The 22,276-nt window shown below is 33.8% G+C and overlaps 1 protein-coding gene across 1 annotated transcript in view; it reads right to left on the minus strand.

Annotated features, from left to right (window-relative positions):
* Positions 1–22,276, minus strand: part of MMP16 (matrix metallopeptidase 16) — a 295,760-nt gene that overhangs the window by 77,717 nt on the left and 195,767 nt on the right. Inside the window, exons 5-6 of the mRNA XM_017896416.1 lie at positions 5,319–5,480; positions 3,121–3,332 (exon numbers count right to left, since the gene is read on the minus strand). Coding sequence (XP_017751905.1) covers positions 3,121–3,332; positions 5,319–5,480 — 374 coding nt within the window. The remainder of the gene's footprint in view (positions 1–3,120; positions 3,333–5,318; positions 5,481–22,276) is intronic.

Genomic DNA, 22,276 nt, shown 5'->3' on the forward strand with positions numbered 1-22,276 from the left:
AGGAGAAAATAAGTGTTGATGGGTAAGGGTTGAGGAGATGAAGACACTTCTAAATTGTGTAGAGTCTGTAATTAACAAAAGTAGAAAATCAACTTATATTAATAAGAGTGAGATCAAACAATAAGCAATACTAAAAATATTTGAAAAGACAGTCAATAAGGAGCAAAATATGAACAATAGTGATGTATCTATTGAAGAAATGTTGAAATGGGAGAAAGGTCAGATATGGGGTAATGACATTAATTTAGAAGTAAAGGCAGTCTAGACTAAGTAAGTATAGAGGAGAAATTAGGAGACCAATCAGCTGTCATTGGCACTGAGAAACAGAATTCCAGGCTCTGTCATATGTAAGCATTCTCACACCCTTCTATGACATTCACAATTGGAACATCTGTGTGAAGCCCCTCACCCACGTGTCCACCTTGAAGACTAGAATGCAATTTGCAAGAAACCGAAGTGTAGCCTATTTTGTTCACTGCTACATAGCCAGTGCCTAAAATAATATCTACCATACAGTATGAATGCAATAAATATTTCTTGAATACTTACCATTTCAAAATATAGTTGAAAGTCTACTTTTCTTTTGAAACTTTTCTCAATTATTTCAGGTAACAAAGCAAAAAGTTTAGTGGGGAAAACATAGATTTTGGAATCAAGTAGACCTGTGTTCAGCCATTGACTACCTCTTAGAAGTGTTTCAATAACACTTTTCTGATTTTCAGTTTTTTAAATTTGTAAAACAGAATGTTATCTATCTTGCAGTATTTTTATGAGGTCAGAGACACATAATGGTTACCGAATCTATGACAACTATTAACTAAGAGTCAGATATCATGCAATCATGCTTTCTTTACATCTATCCAATGTTGCATATGTCTGAATTAAAAGATTATCACTTTATACTAGATAGTAACATGTCTGTTTTTTTCCTCCTCCATACACAAACCTATTGCTGCACCACCCACTTCTTTAAGGTGCCTAGAAAATTTGTCTCAAAATTCATTAAAACTCCAATCTCAGTAAAATTTCTTGTTTGATTAGACTTCAGTACTTTCTCTTTGTTTCATTGTCATCACTTTTACTCTTATGTATTAAAAGTATTAATGTTCAAGTTTGTCTTCATTCCTGAAATATGAGCTCTGCAAAGACAGGGATGCTAGTTTCTATTCACACAGTCTTGATGCCTAGGAAAGTATACTGGGCACACAGACACATTCTATCAAAGATGAGATAAAAACAAAAAGTATGAAATTATGTGACAAAACATTCACTAAGCAAATGGATATTACAAAGAAAAAAATGCCTATTAGAAGATGTTATCTTCCAGAGAAATTATTCTTAGAAAGAAAGCAATAATTCTTGGAATTACTGAGAAAATGAAAATAGGGAAGATTTTAGAAACTCTGTCCTGTCAGGGATTTTGATAAAGGAATCCAATATAACCTCAGAGTTTAGGGAAGCATGCCTTACTTATATTTTTTATATACCTGTTTTGATATTGAAAGTAGCAGCTATTGCATTTCTACTTGAGAATCTGATCCATGCATTTTTTATCAGTTCCTGATTTCAGGAAACAGTGATCACAGGACTTTATTTTGTTAGTCAACAGCACTTACTAAACTTTTACAATGTGCAGAGCAAAGAGTCTGTTGAAAGCGATCACTAGATATGAAGACACCAGTCTCATCAGAAATCAGCAACCTACTTAGATAGACAGGAATAATGAAAAAATAATGTACCCAGAGTCAATTTCACATCATATTCTCAGATAAGGTTGATGCATTGGTGTTATTATTATGATATCAAGGTATAAAGCCTGCAATGTTGAAGTTCTGCCAACCCTTCAGTTTTCATCAGGTGTCTTGTGGAACAAACAAGATTGCACACAATGACTAACAATATGAGTAACACAGAGTAACACAATGAGCAACAAAAGTAAGATTTTCTTTACTCTTTGAATCTAAATTTATTAAACTACTTGAAATAGAATGGCGATATCAAATTAAGTATTACAGGGCATTTATAGAGTTCAAAAATCTATTCATGTGCTTGAAGAAACACATTGATTTTTCCTGGAAAGTATGATGCTTTTATGCATATTATATCAAATCCAGATCTTATTTTTCAACAAAGAAAATAGAGCATTTTATCTAGTTAAAATTATATGAAATCTGTATTTTTAAATGATAGCTTCTAGTAGACAGAAAATTACATAGGCAGTATGTAAGTAGAAGAGCATTTGCTTATTTATTGATTTATGTCCACCAAAACTGAGAGCACATTATTTTATTTTAAAATAAATAATATTGGCAAAATGTGATTCTTTTAATACTCTACTACCAACATCCAAACTTACTTTATTAATCTTTAAGGCTGGCTTACAAATACTCGGGCGGGAAGTATTTTTCAGTATTATATTCACCTTTCAATATTATATAATTTACTTTTGATATACTGTTTATTTGTGTTATTTTCTGAGACCCCAACATTAAAAGTATTTTTGCAAATGTAAAATTAGTTTCAGCTTGTAGCCTTTAAAAAAAATAATATAAATTAGTTAGATACAACTGCCTAACAACATCAAAACAATAACATATATATGTAAAGTCAAAATGATAGCCTCATAGAGAAGATTTAACTCAAATGGCTACCCGTGGACCCCAAACAAAATGATCAATACTCTTCCTGTAAAACAATGCTGTAGTGGTCAAATGAAATTACAGGGATCTCATAAAGATATGTAAACCAAAGATACAATAGCTGCAGTATGCCTGGAAGTGGCTAAGCTCCCAAGCAAATCATCCCTATTAGTTCCTATTCATGATTCAAATTATGCTATTTTATCTCTTCATAACATGCAGCATTTTTTTTTACCCTCACATTTTAGGCATTTTAGCTTCTGCTGACATAAATGCATTCCCAAAATAGAATGTTACAGCAATCTTCTGCTAGACATTTAAGCCCATTTGTGCATTTATTTCTTAAAATTTTTTTTTGAACTTTCTAACTGTGAGAGGGCTGGCAAGGTAATGTTAGAATGAATGAGAACTTGTTTTCTAAAGCAACACTAGACACTTGATCTACTGTTAAAAAAAAAAAAAAAAAATCACAGTCTCCTACCTTGAAAACAAACATCTCACGGCGAAGAATAGCTAGAGTGTTAAAGTTCCCATCACAGATGTTGGGTTTGGCTCCAGGATAGGAGGGTCTGCCGGTGGGAGGCCTAGGAGGTTTTGGCCTGTCATTCTTCCTTGGGTCAGCCGGAGGAATAGAGCGGTGAGGGGGCACTGTCGGCAGAGGTCTTGTAGGTGGAGGAATCTTGTCAGGTGGACCTTTTGAAAATATGAGGACAGTGCTTGGCTCACTTAAAACTGGAATAGAGCTGGAAAATATGCTACAGAGAACAATCACTTATCAGCAGAGGGCACAGACTAAGTGAACTAAGAGGTCTTTAAGATCATATATTTTCTGAAAAAAAAAATAAAAAATAAAAAACAAATTATCTTACCCAAAAAAAACATTGCCAAGTCTATCTGAAACTGTCCTTATCATGCTAGATTCTGGATCCAGGTAGCTAGGTTTCCTTTGTTAATTTTAATAATATTTTCATAGCTTCACCACAGTTATTTTGGGAAAGCTGCCTTCAGAACTTTTTTGGAAGTAGGTGGTATATAAATAAAAAATAAATGAAAATGAATACTGGAGCCATGTAAGTAAGCTCCAACAAAGTGAATCCTAGATTTCGATAGATAATGATTTTATGAAAATATTTCCAAAAGATAAACATTAACTAAACAAAGTTTATTCTATCCAATGTGTCAAAACGATTTTATACTCTTTTATTGATTTGCACTGTTTTCTTCTAACGAAATATTTTGACAAATTTCTGGAAGAGTGTTTCCTTTAAGTAGTGAATCTAAAATACCTATTGATTAAAATACCACCAGTAAAATATTAATGTGAAGAAGTATTTCTCAAAAGGGCTTCTAAATCAAGACAAAGTTTACACATGTAATTTGGTACAGATGTTAAGCATCATTCTCAAGAGATTCACGTTTTTTAAAAAAGATGTAAAGCTGTTTGCACTTAATATTTAGGTATGGGAAGAATATTCTTTTGCAGACCTTCAGTCTAGACTACTAATTCATGAGGTTATGAGAAAGAGACTTCTTTCAGTGAACTACTTAAGAAGAATTTCTGATGATACACACTTAGACATAGGATAGCTCAATTCAACAAAAGAGATATTTAGCTCTGAGTGAGACATTTCTCTCTTCTTGGTATCCCAGCAAACTAAAGAGCAGCATAAAAATTGACCTTTTTTTTACAAATCTAATTTAACCCTGAGAGAATACTTACCACTGAGTTATTAAAATTAAAAGAAAACAAATGAATGCAAAACGAATTAGTGAACTTAAACTATGCTGCTTAAAAAGGCAAAAGACATCTTCTGGATACTGGATATTAACACACAGATAGCACACGTTTGTCTTTGTATTGTAAAAATAAAAGCTTCACTTCATTAATTTAGTAAAGCATATTTGCTATATATTAATGATAAATGTCAAGTTCTTTGCTACTATGTGTGAAATAAATGTCTTTATAAAGGTCAATGGTTGTATGAGGAAGTTAGGATTATAGTAAATATGCATAATAGTCTTTCCCCTTTTCTCTTAATTTGCATTCATTGAGTGAATAAAAATGACATTACTATACTAAAAATTTGTTTTGTATTCTGTATTAATAAACTTCACCACTTGTTAATTTCACTCCCTTATTTGTTAACTCTTACTCTAGGTCAATAAATCATTACATGACTTTGGGGTCAATTTCTTGTATCTATCACACAAGGGTATTTTGTGGACCTTCAAAAGTGTTTTGTCTAGGAAATACCTAATACCAGCTCTCACAAACTGTGAGTCAATCTATCAGTTTGTAGAAAAGTCTCAGCATTTTATATACGAAAGTCTTATATTTTTCCCTGTTTTTTTTTTTGTTACATTCACTTATTACATATTTTTCCCTGAATTTTAAAAACTAAAGTTTATTAGAACTTCGCTGTAACTGCAGGTTTTCCAACCAAACTCAGTAAGGAAATTTCATCAGTGCTTAACATGTTCCCATAATCTTTACATTAAGATATCTGGGACCTTTGCCAACAGAATTCAATTGATAGAATAGTTTTGCCAGTAGGCCAGCTACATACTTTTTCTGTAGTTATCTGTTTATTCTTAGAGCATCTATCTCAAAGAAGAAAACACAGCAGAATTTCTAGACTTCACTACAGGATTAAGCAAATGGAAAAAGTAGTAACCTACCATATATCTTCTGGATGCCCTGCAAATCATCATTAGGTAGTTTGAAGTTGTCTGTTTCCATGTACTGGTAAAATGGAGCCATGATGGCAGTGGGGTCATTGGAATGCTCCAATCCCAGAGCATGTCCCAGTTCATGAACTGCCACAAGAAATAAGTCATTTCCTATGTGAACAAGAAGAAAATAAGTAATTGTAACTAATATCCAAATACAGAATTGAAAAGGACAATTTGATAATTCAACATTTTACCCCCCAAAAATAGGAGGAACTCTTTCCTTCAACTTAGTATGGTTTCATCATTGGCTTTCCTACTGGCAAAAATCCAATATCCTTCGTTCAAAAAAGGGTCAAGGGAGGAGGTGGTCATGATAAAGTCACAGATATTTAGAATCCAAAAGGGAAGAAAAAAGAATAAAAGTTGAAGAACAGCAGCATCGGAAACTGATACTACTGCTGTCAAAATGCTCTTCTAATTATGAAACACACAATGTGAAACAACTTACTTTAATATGCCTCACATTTAATATAATTCTAACAACTTAGTAAAAAATATAGGGCAGATACCTTCCTTATTTTTACACCAATGAGTAAATTAAGGCATGAAGGTGACAAGTCTTGTCAGGAACAGCAAAGAGCTGAGATTGGGACTCAAGATATTCTGACTCCTAGACTAAAGCTTTAATTTTTTGCTAGCATAGAATATAGAAACATAATAATGTAAAATAAAATCTATAGGCTGTTAGTCATACTAACTAGAATGCTAGTCCTAGCTCTATAAATACCAATTCTTATCTTTTCATACGTAATCTGAACCAAATACATTTATCTTAAGAGCTGCTGTTCATCACTGAAAATTTCCACCTGTGGTAAACTTGTACAGTGAAGTCTATTGAATAAACACTCTGCAGAGATATTTGGTGTGATTTTATGCATTCAATCCCCTGTTGATGACTTCTACATTTTGCTCACTCTGGATCATCATAACCATACGCATTATGGGAGAAAAAGGTGTTCCTACATCTATATATTTAATGCTAAACATTTAGTTGGGCAACATGATGTATCAAATAGTTGGGGCTGTTACATTTCTAAGGGTTATGCTTCTAAGTGAAAAGTTTAATGTGATTGAACATGAAGGCTAATATTTCACATGAATACTTGCCATGAATGCAAATATTTAATAATTTCAACCAGCATTATTTCCATGAAAACTCCTTTCCAACCATTTTTATAATGTATTATGATAATTGCCTTCAGAAGACTATTTTTTGAACCCAAAAGCCAGGCGAATAACCAACACTTTTTCCACTCTGGAGTAGTCTGTCACAGAGGAATAGATGAGATCATGAGACTGACTCTTCATATGCTATTAGCATACCAAAAATGAGCCATTGATAGTACTTCCTGTAGTCTACCTGAGTAAAAATACTAATAGAATATGGTTATTGGGGGCTGTCTAGGGAACATCGTAGTCACAGGAGGAAGAAAAAAAGGAAAACAGAAGGAAAGAGGAAGTTATTCATGAAGAGTTGCATAACTATGACGGTGTTTGGAAGTACGTAATTTAGGGAGAAAACTACTAAGGATTGTGTCTTGGGGGCACTCACAGGTGAGAGGATGATTGGAAAGAAAAGCTATACTCACTTTTAGATACGGAACATCTAACCCCAATGCTACAATGAACATCTTTGTAATTTCGAATCAGAGACACCTTAGTTAAAATATGAATCAGATAACCATGTGACCTATTGCTACCCTAAATAACATGTTAAGTGGAAGAAGGATAGCTTCGGACCATGCCCACACCCAGAAAACATGGGTCAATTTTGGCTGAAGCATGCTATCAACGGGCTAAGTGAAAGGATATTTTCACCAACAGCAGACCGAATGGCAAAACAAAGATCTATCAAGTAGACAAAAAAACAAAAGAAGCCCAAGCAGTCAAAAGAACAGCAGAAAACTCAGGTACTGGCATTCAAGCTCACCATGAACAGCTAGTCACACCTGAACTCAGTCAGAAGACAGTGCTGACTCAGAAAATAGCTTCAGATACTCTTGGCCTTCTTTTAGCAAAACTGATGCAACTTCTTGGTCAGAAAGTCCTGACGTGGACTTACGGGGATTATATCTTGTTTTAATCTTCACAGGGAAAAAAAAAATTCCAACTTTCATCCCCTCCTCCTTGCATATCAGGTCCCCTTCACTAGAAAAAACAGACCCTGCTCTGTTTCTAAACACATAGGAAGTCAGTCTTACTCTTAAGAAGATAAATATTGCTTTCAGTCAAAACTAAAATTTTGGCTAGGAGCCTAGTTGAATTATTAAAGGTACTTCAAACCTCTCACAAGAAAAGAGTCTCTTGGTCTCAGATTTTTTTTTTTTTTTCCTTTTTTGGCTAGAAAGAGGAATACAAAAGACAAAACAACACAGACATAATAGCAAACAGGTCATAACAGCCAAAGTCATTCTGTTTCATGTATCTGTTCTCTTCAGATCATTCATATTTTTCCTTAACATCATTTCCAAGGGTGGAATCATTCCTTGTCTCAGGAATAAAGTAAGGTTTAGAAGAAAATTAATAGAACCAGGATATGAACTTATGACCTGTGGAGTACTCTACACCATTTTTAATCAGAAACATTGGCCAAGGGCTCCAAGTAATTACCATTCTTCAGATGATTGGCAATAATGTAATTAAACCTTGCTTGCAGCTTCACAATAGTTTAAAAGGGTAAGTTGTTCAATAAAGTACTGCCCTGTAATTTGAATTCCACTAGGAACAAAAGTTGTTGGCACATGATGAGCTTCAGACAATTAAAATGCACCGGACCTCTTTTCAAATGATGAAAATAATAACTGCTGCTGTAACTTATCATTAATTCACATTATTCGAAATCCTTAATTGTAATATGCCTTGATTTTATCACCAAGCAGGCAACAAAGGAGAAAAATCAGTCTCTTGGTTCTTAATACAGAAATAGTACTTGCTTCTTTTGCAAGATTTTGAGTTTTGAGTTTGTTGCTTTCAACTGTATCTATAATCTCCTTTCCTTTGTATACTCCAATACAATGTTAGAATACTAAACTGTATATTATGAAGGATAATTAATTATTTGTCATTTCTTTGTCATAATTATGTCTATATTTTATTCCAAGGTCCTTCACCCTTCCATGCATTTTCAGATACTGTCTTCCCTGCTGACATATCCTGAATGTTAAAAAAAGATCATGTAATATTTTATACATACAAATTGTTATGGAACATTTATAATTCTACTAAAATATTTGGATATCACCAGCATCACTTAATCTCTCTCTCTGATGATTTTGTGATCCCAAAACTTTGGCTCCTCCATTCCTTCCAGAGGTCATATCACTACCCTGAGTTCTGAATTTGTCATTGCACTGCTTACATTTTTGTTAAATATATTTTGGTATATTTTGCCTTGCTTACACTTTTATCAAATATGTATGTTTCAATGAATTACAGTTTCCCCTAGTGTTGGAGCTTTGCAAAGTTTATCTTTGCATGCTGTCTTCTAAAACTTGCTGAAACTCAGCATTTTTTTTCCTAATATATATCTTCTAGTTTGACTCTGTCAATTGTGCAAGATCTTGTTAATATTTTAAAACAGAAATCAAAGTCATCTCCTCTGTGAAGCCTTCTCCAAATTCCCAGGTCAATTCAGTCCCTCTACATTGGTGTATACTTAGTCTTTCATACATAACTTGATTATAGCACATACCATAATTGCCCTGAAAAATTCTGATGCTCTTAATATTCACCTGTAGGTTAAAAGACTGACAGAATAAATTTGAACATATTTCTAATTTTAAATATATATAAATACTTAAAATGTTACAGTTCATATCTAGAAATAAAAATTAGAAATCATCACCAAACCTGTGATTAGTAGAAAATTTCTCCAGTGCTTAGTGGATGGATAGGATGGAATGGGTCTTCTCAACCTGCAGTCCTATCAGAATATGCATACAGTTGGTTTCCCTAGTTGAGAAGCTAAAGAAATATGTGGGAGCCAGCCTCTGAGATGACAACAGTGATCCTCACCTCCTGATCTCACACTCACGTTGTCCATCAGCATTTTATCAGTTTGCCACAGCAAAATAAGGCAGAAGTGATGGTATTTGACTTCCAAGGTGAGGTCATACAATACATCCATGACTTCCATCTTATCTCTCTCTCTCTCTCCCCTCCTCCCCTCACCCCTGCCTCCTCTACAACCATGTGAGTTAGCTTGGAAATGAATTTTCCAACCCCTTCATATGAGTGCAGCCCCAGCCAACATGGGTATCCATGAAATAACCCTAGCCAGAACCATCTGGCTAAGCTGCTCCTGGATTTCTAACCTTCAGAACCATGTGAGATAATGAATTGTTGTTTTAAGTTGCTGGGTTTTGGGGTAATTTTTTGTGTAGCAATAGATAAATGCTATGGGGTATTTTAGCACTCTATCTTCTCTCCATTTGGTTAGGATTAAGAGGTGATTCTAAGAAAAAACTGAAAAATACAGTAGAAAGGAAGCTGCTTTGAAGCATGTGAGTGTTTGTATAGCACTTCTGAAATAAACAGGAGATTAAAATATTGTCCATTTCAACCCCCTCTACAAAACCCAAAAGGCTTGGCATAACTCTTGGTCTGAAGGAACATCTGTGATTGAAAATTTCCAGAGGTAGAAGTATCATCTATTTTCTTGTCTCCTGTGTTTTTTCAAGTCTGGAAAACTTGATAATTAGGTTTTATTATTTGTTGTAACTATGCTATTACTCTCTTTGCACTTCACTGAAAAGAGGGCCACTCTCTTGGTGGTCAGGAAAACGTGTTTCCTGCCATAGAGCCAGAGAAGTCTGATACATGGGTCTGAAAAAATAACATAAAAGAAATACTATTTATTGAGCATCTATTATGAACTATAAATGTCACTGAACTTGTTACTGAAATGTCATGACCTAAACTTTATTACTCCTGCTTTACCAGTAAAGCTCTCAGAGGCTATGGAACTTGCTCAGTCAGCCAGCCCATAAAAGGCAGCATTGGTATTTACTCCCTGGGGGCACAGGCCACCTAAAAAGACTTACGTCACAGCTTTGCAATACAGAAGCTGAGAGAAGCTGATCTTAGGTGGATTTTCACGTATCTCTTTCTGACACTACTACTCTTCCATGGAGCCTACAGTCTCTCAGAGTGTTCTCTCTTGCCTTCTCCCTGCCCACCATCCTTGCCTTCAACATTCCACCTAGACTGGGCTGCTCCCCTAGTACCTCAAAACTCTAGAACCATCCCTCAGTCCTTTCTCTAAATGCTTTCCCCCAATTGAGTCAGACATAGTTTGAGTATGAAAAAATGTTTATTATTGCAATCATTTATTAGTTACTTACCATTGATGAGTAAATTTCTTGGAATGCACTTACGAGTAGCATTTACATGTGTGTCAGATAAATTTTATTGAGATTTATTTGAGAGCAAACCTAACTTATTTTTATATACACTTGGACCTTTGAAGTCTTTGGATGTACATAGGACTATTATTATGCCCCAATGCTTGTGGAATTAAAAAAAATAGTTTTTATACTATGCAAGTGACAGGATGAAATATCAGTTAATAGTCATATGTGCCCAGTAGAGTACTAGGTGCTTAATGTGTTAGTTTATGTACTCCCCTCCATACTAATTAGGTTTTATTATTATTACCATTCTACAGACTGAGAAACTATGACTTTCATTGGCAATGGGACTTGATCAATGTTACGCAGTAAGTGGCAGAAACTTATATAAGCTCCCATACAGTCCAGGTCCACAACTAAGAACTTAGTGTGCTAAGAAAATGCACTTATCCACTTTTTCCTTAGCCCTCAACATCTTTTCAAGGCTCTACTGAGCATCCCAGGAGATGATGGCCACCCTGTCAAGCCACCTTCAAAGAACACAGCTGCTGCATAGGAGCTTTTATTAGGTATCTGTAATAATAGTATTTCTTTTTTCCACTGAGCTAATAATAAACTTACTATTTTAAAACTTGGTAAGCATTTTAGTCTGTCCTGGCTGCCATAACAAAATACTACATACTGCGTGGCTTAAACAACAGAAATATACTTTCTCATAGTTCTGGAGGCTAGAAATCTGAGCTCAGGACACTAGCATGGTCAGGTTCTGGTGAGGGCTCTCTTCCTGACTTCTTCAATGCCCAGCTTCTCTGTACGTAGTTAGAGAGAAAAAAGTAAACAGAGAGAAAAAGGAAGCTCGTTGGTGTTTCTTCTTATAAGTAAACTAATCTCATTAACTAGACCTTATTCTCATGACCTCATCCAACCCTAATTATCTCTCAAAGGCCTGATCTCCAAATACTATCAGATCGGAGGGTTAAAGCTTTAACTTATGAATTTTGTGGCTTTAACCACAAAATTTTTATGGACACAATTCAGTCCATAAAATTCCTCAGTCCAATTTGGCACTCAAAGAGCTTTTATCATTTTCATTGCTTCTTACTTTTAATTAAGTCTGAAAGTCCTGGAGATTTTTTTGTTTTACAAAATTACAAAACAAACAAACAAACAAACAAAAAAAACAAAAAAAAATCAAAACAAAACAAAACAAAAAAAATTATTGCTACAATTAGAAAAAATAGGTATAGTACACAGAATTTCATTTTTTAAATTATATTTCAAAATATGTATTCAGCAATTAAAGAAGATTGCTGGGAATGTTAGAATTGTCTGTTTGGATGTGGTTTGAAGTATGTCTAATAAGGCACAGCTAAACACTGTGCACTTAAAATATGAAGAAAACAAATTGCCATTTAACAGGTCTTCCAAAATCAGAAAAAGTATTTTCAGAAATATATGTGCCAAACATTTATAGTATTTAATAAAACAAATACTTTAGATTAAATCAATAGAATTAAAACAACCTATATATATGTTAGTCAGGTAAAGTAGAAAACTGAGGAAAATATTTGAATAATCAAGGCCAAACTATACTTTTTATTCTTTGGGCTAGAGTTTGAAGATGATGTCTGTATTTAATGAATTAGACATGTCTTTACCTAATTCATACAAGTCTTGCTGAAGAAAAGCAAGACTGGATATAGTTAATTGCACCATGCTAAAAACAAAGCCCTTTTTGTTTCCGGTTGAGCTCAGTCAAGATTCTAAGAACATTCTCAGTTATGTTTCATGTTATTTATTTTTCTGTGATTTATCTGTGCAACACTTTTTCCCTGGGTAGCTCAGTTTGATTGGTCAGGATGATTCTGGAGGCCTACTTGTCTCTCTCTGCAGCTAGTGCAAAAGAGATCAACTTTACCGATTGCTTTAAAAAAAAAACTAATCACATAATAAATTGCAAAGCCAGTTTTTAGGAACTGATCTGAATTGCCATATTATTTTATTATTTGAAAATACAAATTATTATTTGTATGGCAATCCTGGTAATATGTGCTACAATTTCCAGACCAGCAACAACTAAATGACATACTCTTTTAAAAATTTTCAATTATCTACTATGTGCAAGGAAATATATGCAGAATTACTGAGCTATTGATAAACAATTTATCATAGCATATAATTGATTTTTCTACTTGGGCCAGAAAATATGAGTGCCTGGAGCTCTAAAGATCAATCACCCAAGGCCTTTGTTCTTCATTTAGGAACTGAGAGTAGTTCAGTAACTCTGAGCTCTTTTGAGCTCATAATCCTCTCAAAATTATCTGAGAAACTACAGAACTTCTTCCCCCAAACATGAATGCATTAGCAAAGTACTGAGAGTTATTATGGAGTTGCTTTTGCCCTATTTAAGTCCTTTAAGACATACTGGGGTACAAACTCTTAGTTATAAGATGAATAAGTTATGGGGGTCTAGCGTATAACATGATGGCTATAGCTAACAATACTGTATTTTATACTTGAAATTTTCTAACAGAGTAGATCTTAAGTGTTCTTGTCACCAAAAAAAGAGAAATGGTGACTACATGAGGTGAACAATGTGTTAACTAACATGATTGTGGTAATCACTTCCCAGTGTGTTTGTGTGGGTGTGTATATATGTAATCATTACTTTGCATACCTTACATATATATCAAAAATAAAAGACAAACTGTATTTAAAATCCTGACTCAACTATTGACTATATACAATTTAGTAAACTACTAACCTCTCTGCAATTCAATTTCTTCATTTGTAAAGTGGGTGTGACATCACCTATTATAGGGTTGTTAGTAGGTTAAACACCAGCAAGTATATAAAATATTTTGTATAGTTTCTAGAATATAGTTTACTACAAAGAGTGGTAATTTCAGTAACAATAACAATAACTACTTCTACCATTGCAAATATTCCTTTAATCAACAAACCTTACAACAAACTTTTGAGGTAGATACTAAATGACATGAAAAGAAATTGAAACTCCAGTACACTAGACCACAGAAAGTAAAAAGGCTGTTATGTGCCCGAACAGGATTCTAAATACCAGTTCTGACTTAACCAAAACTAGTGCACCAACTGGTTAAACATGGTTACTATGCAAGCATATGTGAGTGACAGAGTTGAGAAATATACCAGGCTCAAGTTTTGGAGAGTTTAGAATGCTAGGTTTGAGTGTTATTATTATGTAGGAGATAACAGAGTACTACGAAAGTTTGACATTGAAATGATATTGCTGTAGAGTAATTTGGCCTCAGTATGCAAATAGGATTGGAGTGAAATGATTGATGGCAAAGAAACCAGTTAGAAGACTGCTTCAGTAGACAAAGATATTAGGTGATGAGGGCTAAGGTGGTGATGAGGGCTCAGGTAGTGCTGAAGGGAACAGAACACAGGAGTTGAAATGAGCAAAGGAAGTATGTGAGTGATGTAATGATTTGAAATCCTTTTTTGAACTTAGGGGTTAAGACCAACAACAAGTATGACATTATAACATTACTGTTGGTCATAACCCCTAAACCACCAAATTCCATGTCAAGATCATCTCATATTTTACTCTCATTATTTCCAAAAGCAGAAAAACTTAACTTGGATTTTGATTAGAACTTTCAAGGTTATAATTTTTAAAGGCTGTCCATATAAATGTCATATAAAAATATTTCACATTATTTTCACATAGTACCTTACACCAGCTTTTCTCTGCAAATCTTGTGCTTAAATGAATAATGAAGTTAGCAAGATATCATACAAAAGTTTATAAAATATTTCATACATTTGCTTGGACCAACACACCTAGATTGTAGTTCCCATATGCATTCTGCTGTATCTTTCAAGCACTTTGCTGATGTGAGCTTATCCTACAAGAAAACTGCTTGAAGACATACTGTAACACCACTGATACAAAGCTGCTATACATAATGGCTGGATCATAACAAGGAGATGGTTTGGCTCTTTTTGAGGAAGGGCATTGAGCTTACTGTCATGCAAAGACAGACTTTTGAAGCCTTCATAAAGTTGGAAACCAGTACATGCTTGCACAATTGCACATGAGAATAATAATTAGCAAAATTATTAGTGTATTTTGTTCACAAAATTCCTGCCTTTTTAGCATACATATTTGGACACCAGAAACGTTTTTTATTTTACATTGAAAAAACTTCTGATCCTACACTAAAGAAACAACTCTGATTAAAGCATAAATAAAGGGTAACTTATACAGCAATTCAATTTAAGATGTATTTTGTGGCTTATATCTTAGATGGCCTTAATTTTCCTTACAGCTTGACTAGATTTTAGACAGGTTTTTTCCTGAACATAAGTTCCAGACTGCACTTTTCTTAAAGTATTTACTATAGGAAACTTTCAAATATAAATCCTTTCTTTGTTACTTTCAGATGTAAATATTATCCCAGACTCTTGCCAGTTTTACAACCTAGGAATGTCTTTCTCTGGGACTCGGGAGCCATTCTTTGAAATGTAATCATCAAGCAAGATAGAGTCCTTATCTTCTTGTCTCTATGGGAAGGGAAGAGCCTTATTTTGATTAGTAACAATTAGCAAAAAAACATCTTCTAATCACATTGATGGACATCCTCTCTATACTTAGTAAAACCAATCATGACTATGGGATCCCCAGGAAAATATTGGGAAAGTATTTATAGGCTGTGGAAGGAGGGATCCTAAGGATCTGGAAACATGAATAGAATTAGATGGGTTTTCTGGTTCATTTTCACCTCCTAAAGGAGAATAAAAGTTGGAGAATGGTTGAGTTTAAATTCCCAGCTCTTGAGGACTAGAATAGAGACCCTCACAGAAGGGATGCACAAATTACAATATGAAGGAAGTAGCAAGAGAGAATTTACCAGAAATCAAGTGAAAAGATGTTACAGATGTTATAGTTGTGTATCGAGTTACTAGAGTAGGTGTGTATGGCCCTCAGAGTAAACCCATGCAACACATTTCTCTGCTCCTGGATATATTTACATACATAGAAGCAACTAACCTATATTCAAGTAAACTGCTTGTTTTCTGCAAGTAGGAGATTAAATTAGTTATAGAATTTAAAAGCTGAGGGAAGATAGAATTTTAGTTGCTTTCCAAATTTTGCTATTTTCAGTTCATTGCCACCTAATTCATTTTTTTATGTTACAGACCTGATGGCCTAGGTATAAACAATTTCCTGTTTTGGAAAACAAAGTAAAAGCTCATAAAATAACCCTCTATACTCAAGTGTTTGTACAGAGATTAAAACTTGTAAACAAATTTGTTTTATAAAATGTTAATACATAAACAACAGCAAGTATAGTAAAGAAGTTTGATAACTTTATCATGGCACATTCAGATTTCCTGATGATTTCCCTTTCTTCTCTAAGTGAAGTTCTTCTCTGGAAGAGCCTGTTTTGCCAAAAAATATTTAAAAAAAGAAAAGAAAAGGCTGTTTTTTCTATTAATGTTTTGGAGTTTTAATTTTAGTTTTCTCTAAAGCAACCCTCTTTCCATACTCTCCCAAGCATGCATATTTTCATGAAGGTATACAATAGTAAAACTACACCAAAATGAGTATACAAAATATAAAAAAATTATAACCTTAGTACCTTAATATAATCATGTATTTTTTAGAGTAGGCTTCACATATATGTATAAAAATTCGTAGATGTATAAAAATTCATAGACAATTAAAAATTACAGATATGTATCTCTTTTTTAGCATACTGTGAACCTTATACTTGACAGTGGAACAGTTGGCATTAATTTACTGTGTTGGCCTATCGAGTGATTACCCAGAGTTTGAAATCAACAACTCTGGAATTTCTGACAAAGAGTTATTTATTTTAAATAAGATTTTCCAACTCGACTAAAGCTATTGATGCTAATAAGAAAAGACAAATGTGTTTGCCTTTCTGTAATTCTCATTTCAGAACAGTAACTTGAGCTCATATTTGTTTTCTAAGAAGCAATGTAATACATGTAAAGTTTGGCTTGATAAATTACCCTTAATGTATGAATTTAAAAAATAATATGCAAAATCACAAATTCGGTAATTATTTGTGCAGTCAAAATTAGCGAGGATTAGCTGAGCCAGTTTATCAAAATATTTTAGTAAAGTAGTGGACTTTAAAATAGACATGCACATGGCACATACCAATAAAATCAGAAGATTCATGCATGGCCTAGTGTTCACACAGCAAATTTTAAAACATATTTCAGGATCTTGCAAAAGGATATGATGTAACCTAAGTGTCTTCCTTATCTGCTTTCTTTAGTTTGCATTTAGAGTGGCAGAACTGAAATAGCAAGATAAAAATGGAAATGAAAATTAAAGGACATTTCTTTTTTTAATGATAGATATGCTTTACATTTGTCTGTGATTTATTTCACATATTCTGTAACTAAAATTCATATTTAAATTATTTCAGTGTAGGTGCAGCAAAATATCTTGTCTTAATTTTATTTAGTAAACAAATATCTGAAAGGCCTGGGTTTTTGCTTAGGAGTTGGCAGACTATTCTGTTGGCAATGTGGTTAAGAATTTCAAATGTTCTGAGGAATGTTTTCTTTCTAGGATACATGACTTGGATGGGAACCATAACCTAAATGTCTTGTGAAATATGTGTGTGTGTGTGGTTTGTAAGTAGAGCAATGAATAAACCACTTATGTTTCATAATTTTTACAGATTCTAAGGAAATAAATTTGTATAATAACTTCACTGTAGTCTTGGAAATTTCTTCCAGCAAACAGGAACACTTAAAAATGTATTAGAAATACTGATTCAAAAAAAGGCAAGGGATGTAAATCCCTGATTGTGAGCTTTCTTTTCCTTTTTATTATGTCTTGATTGCAAATAACCTAATTAATGGTAAGCAGTTGCTTCATTTACTAAAGGATAATGGCAACATTCATGGGGTACCCATTATGGCCCAGACTCTTCTCACAAAAATCTTCTAAGGTAGATGTAATCAACCGGGACAGAGCCTGAAAAAATAAAGGCTTGGAGTAAATAACTTAAAAGCTGGTAAGTAGTACAGGCAAGTTTGTATCCAGGTTTCTTTGAATACAAAGTATTTCTTCCCTATGCTGAATATGACTATCCTGTAGTATTATACACACACACACACACATAATCTTCCATAAATTTCATCACCTAAACTAAGGTAAAAGATATAAATATAATCTTATGACACAAATGAACAAGAAAAGAATCAATGTTGATACCAAAAAGGACTATCATTTCCTTTGATGTTTGCTCATGGACTGCTAGATTCCATGAATTTTAATAACATACAGTAAGATTATGTCCACTGTATGTCCAACCAGAAACACAGACTATTCATAGGAGACACAAGAGTCTCCAAGAAATTGACTGTTCTCTGCTAGAGAACATCTACCATCCTGTATCATATTAATTGAGTGTTAACAAAATCTTTTTTTTTTTTTTTTTTTTTTTGAGACCGGATCTAGCCCTGCAGCCCCAGGCTGAAGTGCGTGGCGCGATCATCGCCTCACTGCAAGCCTCCGCTTCACCCGGTTTACGCCATTCCCTCCTGCCTCAGCCTCCCGAGTAGCCCTGGGAACTAACAGGCGCCGCCATCTCGCCCGGCTAGTTTTTGTATTTTTAGTAAGACGGGGTCACCTGTAGACCAGAATGGTCTCGATCTCCCTGCTATGACCCACCCTCTCCGCCTCCCAAAGTGCTGGGATTACGGCCTTTGACCCACCGCGCCCGCCACAAAAATACATTATATCACAGTACTTTATTTGGTCGAAATCCTAAAATCGTTTCTTATTACAGTTCAAACTACCCATTAAAAACTACCTTTCATAATCTGGTTTAGACTTTCCTATCCAACCCATCTGTCACTATTCACCCACACGTAACTTAATCCTTAATAGCTCCCCTAATAAACCATAAAAATTTTTACCTCTCTCACTTCCTTCATGAGACTATCACAACATATACAAAAGTGATAAAGCATTTGCCCCTTTACTCATTGTTCAAAGTTTTAGTATGTTTTATTTTGACAAAACAACCTTGGATGGCCAATGCTAAGAAATGAGAATTGAACTGTATATGAATGATTCCATTCACTACATCATGTCGTTTATTGCTGCAAGGGATATGTCTTTTGCAGAGGTAGAATTTCCCTCTGAAACTACTTTGTCTATTTTCACATACTCCTTCTGGCCTTGTCCTGCTCTATTTTGTTAGTCATCCTTACAGTGAAGTGATTTTTACCAAAATCTATTTTAGCTGTGGAGAAATAGAGATTTTTTAAAAAAACACACCATTAAATTACTCATACATCCCTTTGTGAAAAGTAAAAAAAAATAAAGATTTTGCATATACATAAGTTTCAATACTTGAAAAGCCTTGGAAAGACTCTTTAAAATATGATTTTTCAATTGTACTTTGTAAACAACTTCAAGAATGATAATATTGTTTAAGTTAGCCATTGCTACGTAACAAATCCACAGCTTAAAACAAAAGTCACTGATACTCTCACAATTTCTATGGGTAGAAATATGAGAGAAGCTTAACTGGGTTGTTCAAGATCAGATTTTTGTGAGGTTTCAAACTGTTGGTTGGAGCTGTAAAAAGGTTTGACTAGGGGAGGCTCTGCTTCAAAGCCCAATTAGGACGTGTTGGCAAGCTTTGGATCCTGCTATCTGTTGGGCAGAGATGTGGTCCTCACCACGTGGGCTCCTTTCATATGTTGGCTAGATGTCCTCATGACATGTCATCTGGCTTCTTCCACAGCGACTGATGAGACAGACAGAAATACTGCCTGCGCTGGAAGCTGCAGTCATTTATAACCTAATCTTGGAAGTAATTTACCATTACTTCTTCTCTGGTCTATTTATTAGATGGGAGCCACTTTGTCTAGCTTACACTCAAGAAGAGAGGATTATACCAAGGCATAATTACCCAGAGGTGGCTCACTGGCGGCCATTTGGGGGCTGGTTACTCCAGCATCAGTAACAACAGTGAATGCTACGACTTGGAGCAATTTCTAGGTTTTAGATACTGTACTAAGTGTTTGCACTCATTGTAATAAGTATGCAAGGGACAGTGTTCCATATAAGTTTTTCCTATGAAGAAACTGATACTCAGGAATGTTAAATAAATAACAAGGAGTACTGCTAATTACTGGTAAAGCCAGGATTCAAACCTAGGTCTACTGTATTCAACGTCAGCAATTTTTCTCCCCTTTAACACTGTACCTTTTTTTCTTCTATGATAATAGAAAATGATCTAAACTGTAATGATTTTTATCCCACATACTGTTTTAGGAATTCATGTTACTTAAGCAGAGAGGAAAAAAGAATCATATTGAATTACCTTGCCATTACCTTTATTAAATTTGATTCTTAAGAAAAAATTACAAGCTTCAAAATCTGCTACTTTTCAATATGACACTTAGATAAATAAAAATTATACAGCTCTGACTTGCTAAATTTTGAAATGAAGTGTTTGTGCTCAGAAATGTTCTCTCAATAATCAGGCACAAATACAGGGGCCTCTTTATCATTGTCTTATCCACTAGGAGTTTTCAATAACCCTCCTCGGTTACTGTTCTAAAAGGCTGGAGAATCAGGAGCTAGTGATGGGTAAACTGAACTTTTAATGATGGAGTTATAGGATTTGTTTATATCTGAAGAATATGTCCTCTATTCATTTTGCTACAGTAGTCACATTCTTCGCATGTTATAATGAGTAATTCAGTCATCCTCTACCTTTGACAAAGAGAATACGCAGACATATTTTCACATTAATGACTCTTCAGTCTTAGTACCCATTTTTTTGACAAACAAAATTAGAGCTTAAAATAACGATGCAGAATTAAATACAACACTTAGAACCTGAATTAACAATGCGACAGATACTAAAATTTTCATATAAAAATTCAGTTTTTCTCGAATTATCATAGTTCCCATTATAACTATATCATCATCTAACATATTATAATCACTTTTTAGTCATTTTGTATCCTGCTGACCTTCATCTTGCAATATAATCTTCAAGTTGAACCATATAAAGAATGAAAGGAAAGAAGGTAGACTGCAATTCAGTAACAGTATACACAGCATTAAGCACAGTTTTCTGTTGTAAATAAAATGGAATGTAAAAACAAAGAAAAGATAACTAATCAGAGCCTCCAAAGCAGAAAACTATTATAAAAAGAAGACATCCCTCTACAGAAACACTTGTGGAAAAATGTGCATATGAATATGTAGTTTTAAATTATTTTATAATATATGCTTCTTAGCAGCTAATGAGAAACTCTAACTCCAGCAATATGTCACCAATTCTAACAAAAATAATAACCATAAGCAATTGTTTTCCAAATCCCAGAGTCTCCCTTGGTCCACTAAAATATTAAAGACACATAGCTCTTAGATTATTAAAAGCATCTTTCTTCACACTTACATAAAGAAAGTTTGTTTTTATTCCTCTTTCCTTATATATTTAATATCCTTATATATTCAATTTCTTTATATATTCAATTACTGGTTTTATTCAAAACCAGTAAGGTTTAACTCAACTTAAAACCTAAAGATATTCAATTTTTTATAAATTGTGTACCTGGAACACATCTTCTCAAGAAACTATTTTTACTCAGAGAAGTACCTGTATTTTCTACACATTTTATTTTCTATTTTGTAAGCCTATTTTTTTTTTCATAAAAAAGTGATTAGGTTTTGGGGTCTTTGGTATTATACATTGTCAAAGATTTATGAATGTCTAAATAATTTTAAACCATGTATCCATCTCTTCTCTATATATTTTTCTAATTTTCCTCTCAACACATTCCAATTTATTCATCAGGTATTATCCTTTCTAGAGACAATGTTGCTGTTTCCCCTAGCAGCTTATTTAATACAAATGTTCTTTGTACCCATCCCTTATTTTTTTTTTCTACTACCTTGCTTGGCTAGACATGTGATCCACTAATCTTTATTTTTCTTCCCCACCTTATGAAACATCTAGATCTGATGTCACTGATATATGTAGGTTTATTTTTATGTATTGTTCTAAAATGTAAGATTGATAGCTATTTGATTGGTAATTCTTCAGTCTGTTCATGTCTAGAAAAGAATTTTAATAGAATTTTCCTAAATAAGCTTTTCATCATTAAAAAAAAAAGGATAAGAAAAAAATATTTCCTTTTCCTATAATTAATTCACTATCTCACAAGTATTCAACTGAATTTTATATGATTCTCTTCCTTTGAGCTACTTTAAAGCTCTTTTATTAATCTTTTAGTCTTTTACAAGTTCCTAATCAAAGTTTATTTCAGCCAAACTTAATTCCACTACATGCATTTATTCATTAAGCAAATATTTATTGAGTATTAGATTAAGTACATTGACCTGACTTTCAATGAGTTTAGTCTGACAAGGGAGACTGATAAATAAACACAAAAATACAAATACCTAAAAATCACAGAGATATCCCTTCAATAGCCACATCCTTAGCATCTAAAATGCTGTAAGCACTGTGGCTTCTGAGGTCAATAAAATAA

The sequence above is a fragment of the Rhinopithecus bieti genome, unplaced genomic scaffold (genome assembly GCF_001698545.2).
Source record: "Rhinopithecus bieti isolate Rb0 unplaced genomic scaffold, ASM169854v2 scaffold_27185, whole genome shotgun sequence".
Classification (NCBI taxonomy): Eukaryota; Metazoa; Chordata; class Mammalia; order Primates; family Cercopithecidae; genus Rhinopithecus; species Rhinopithecus bieti.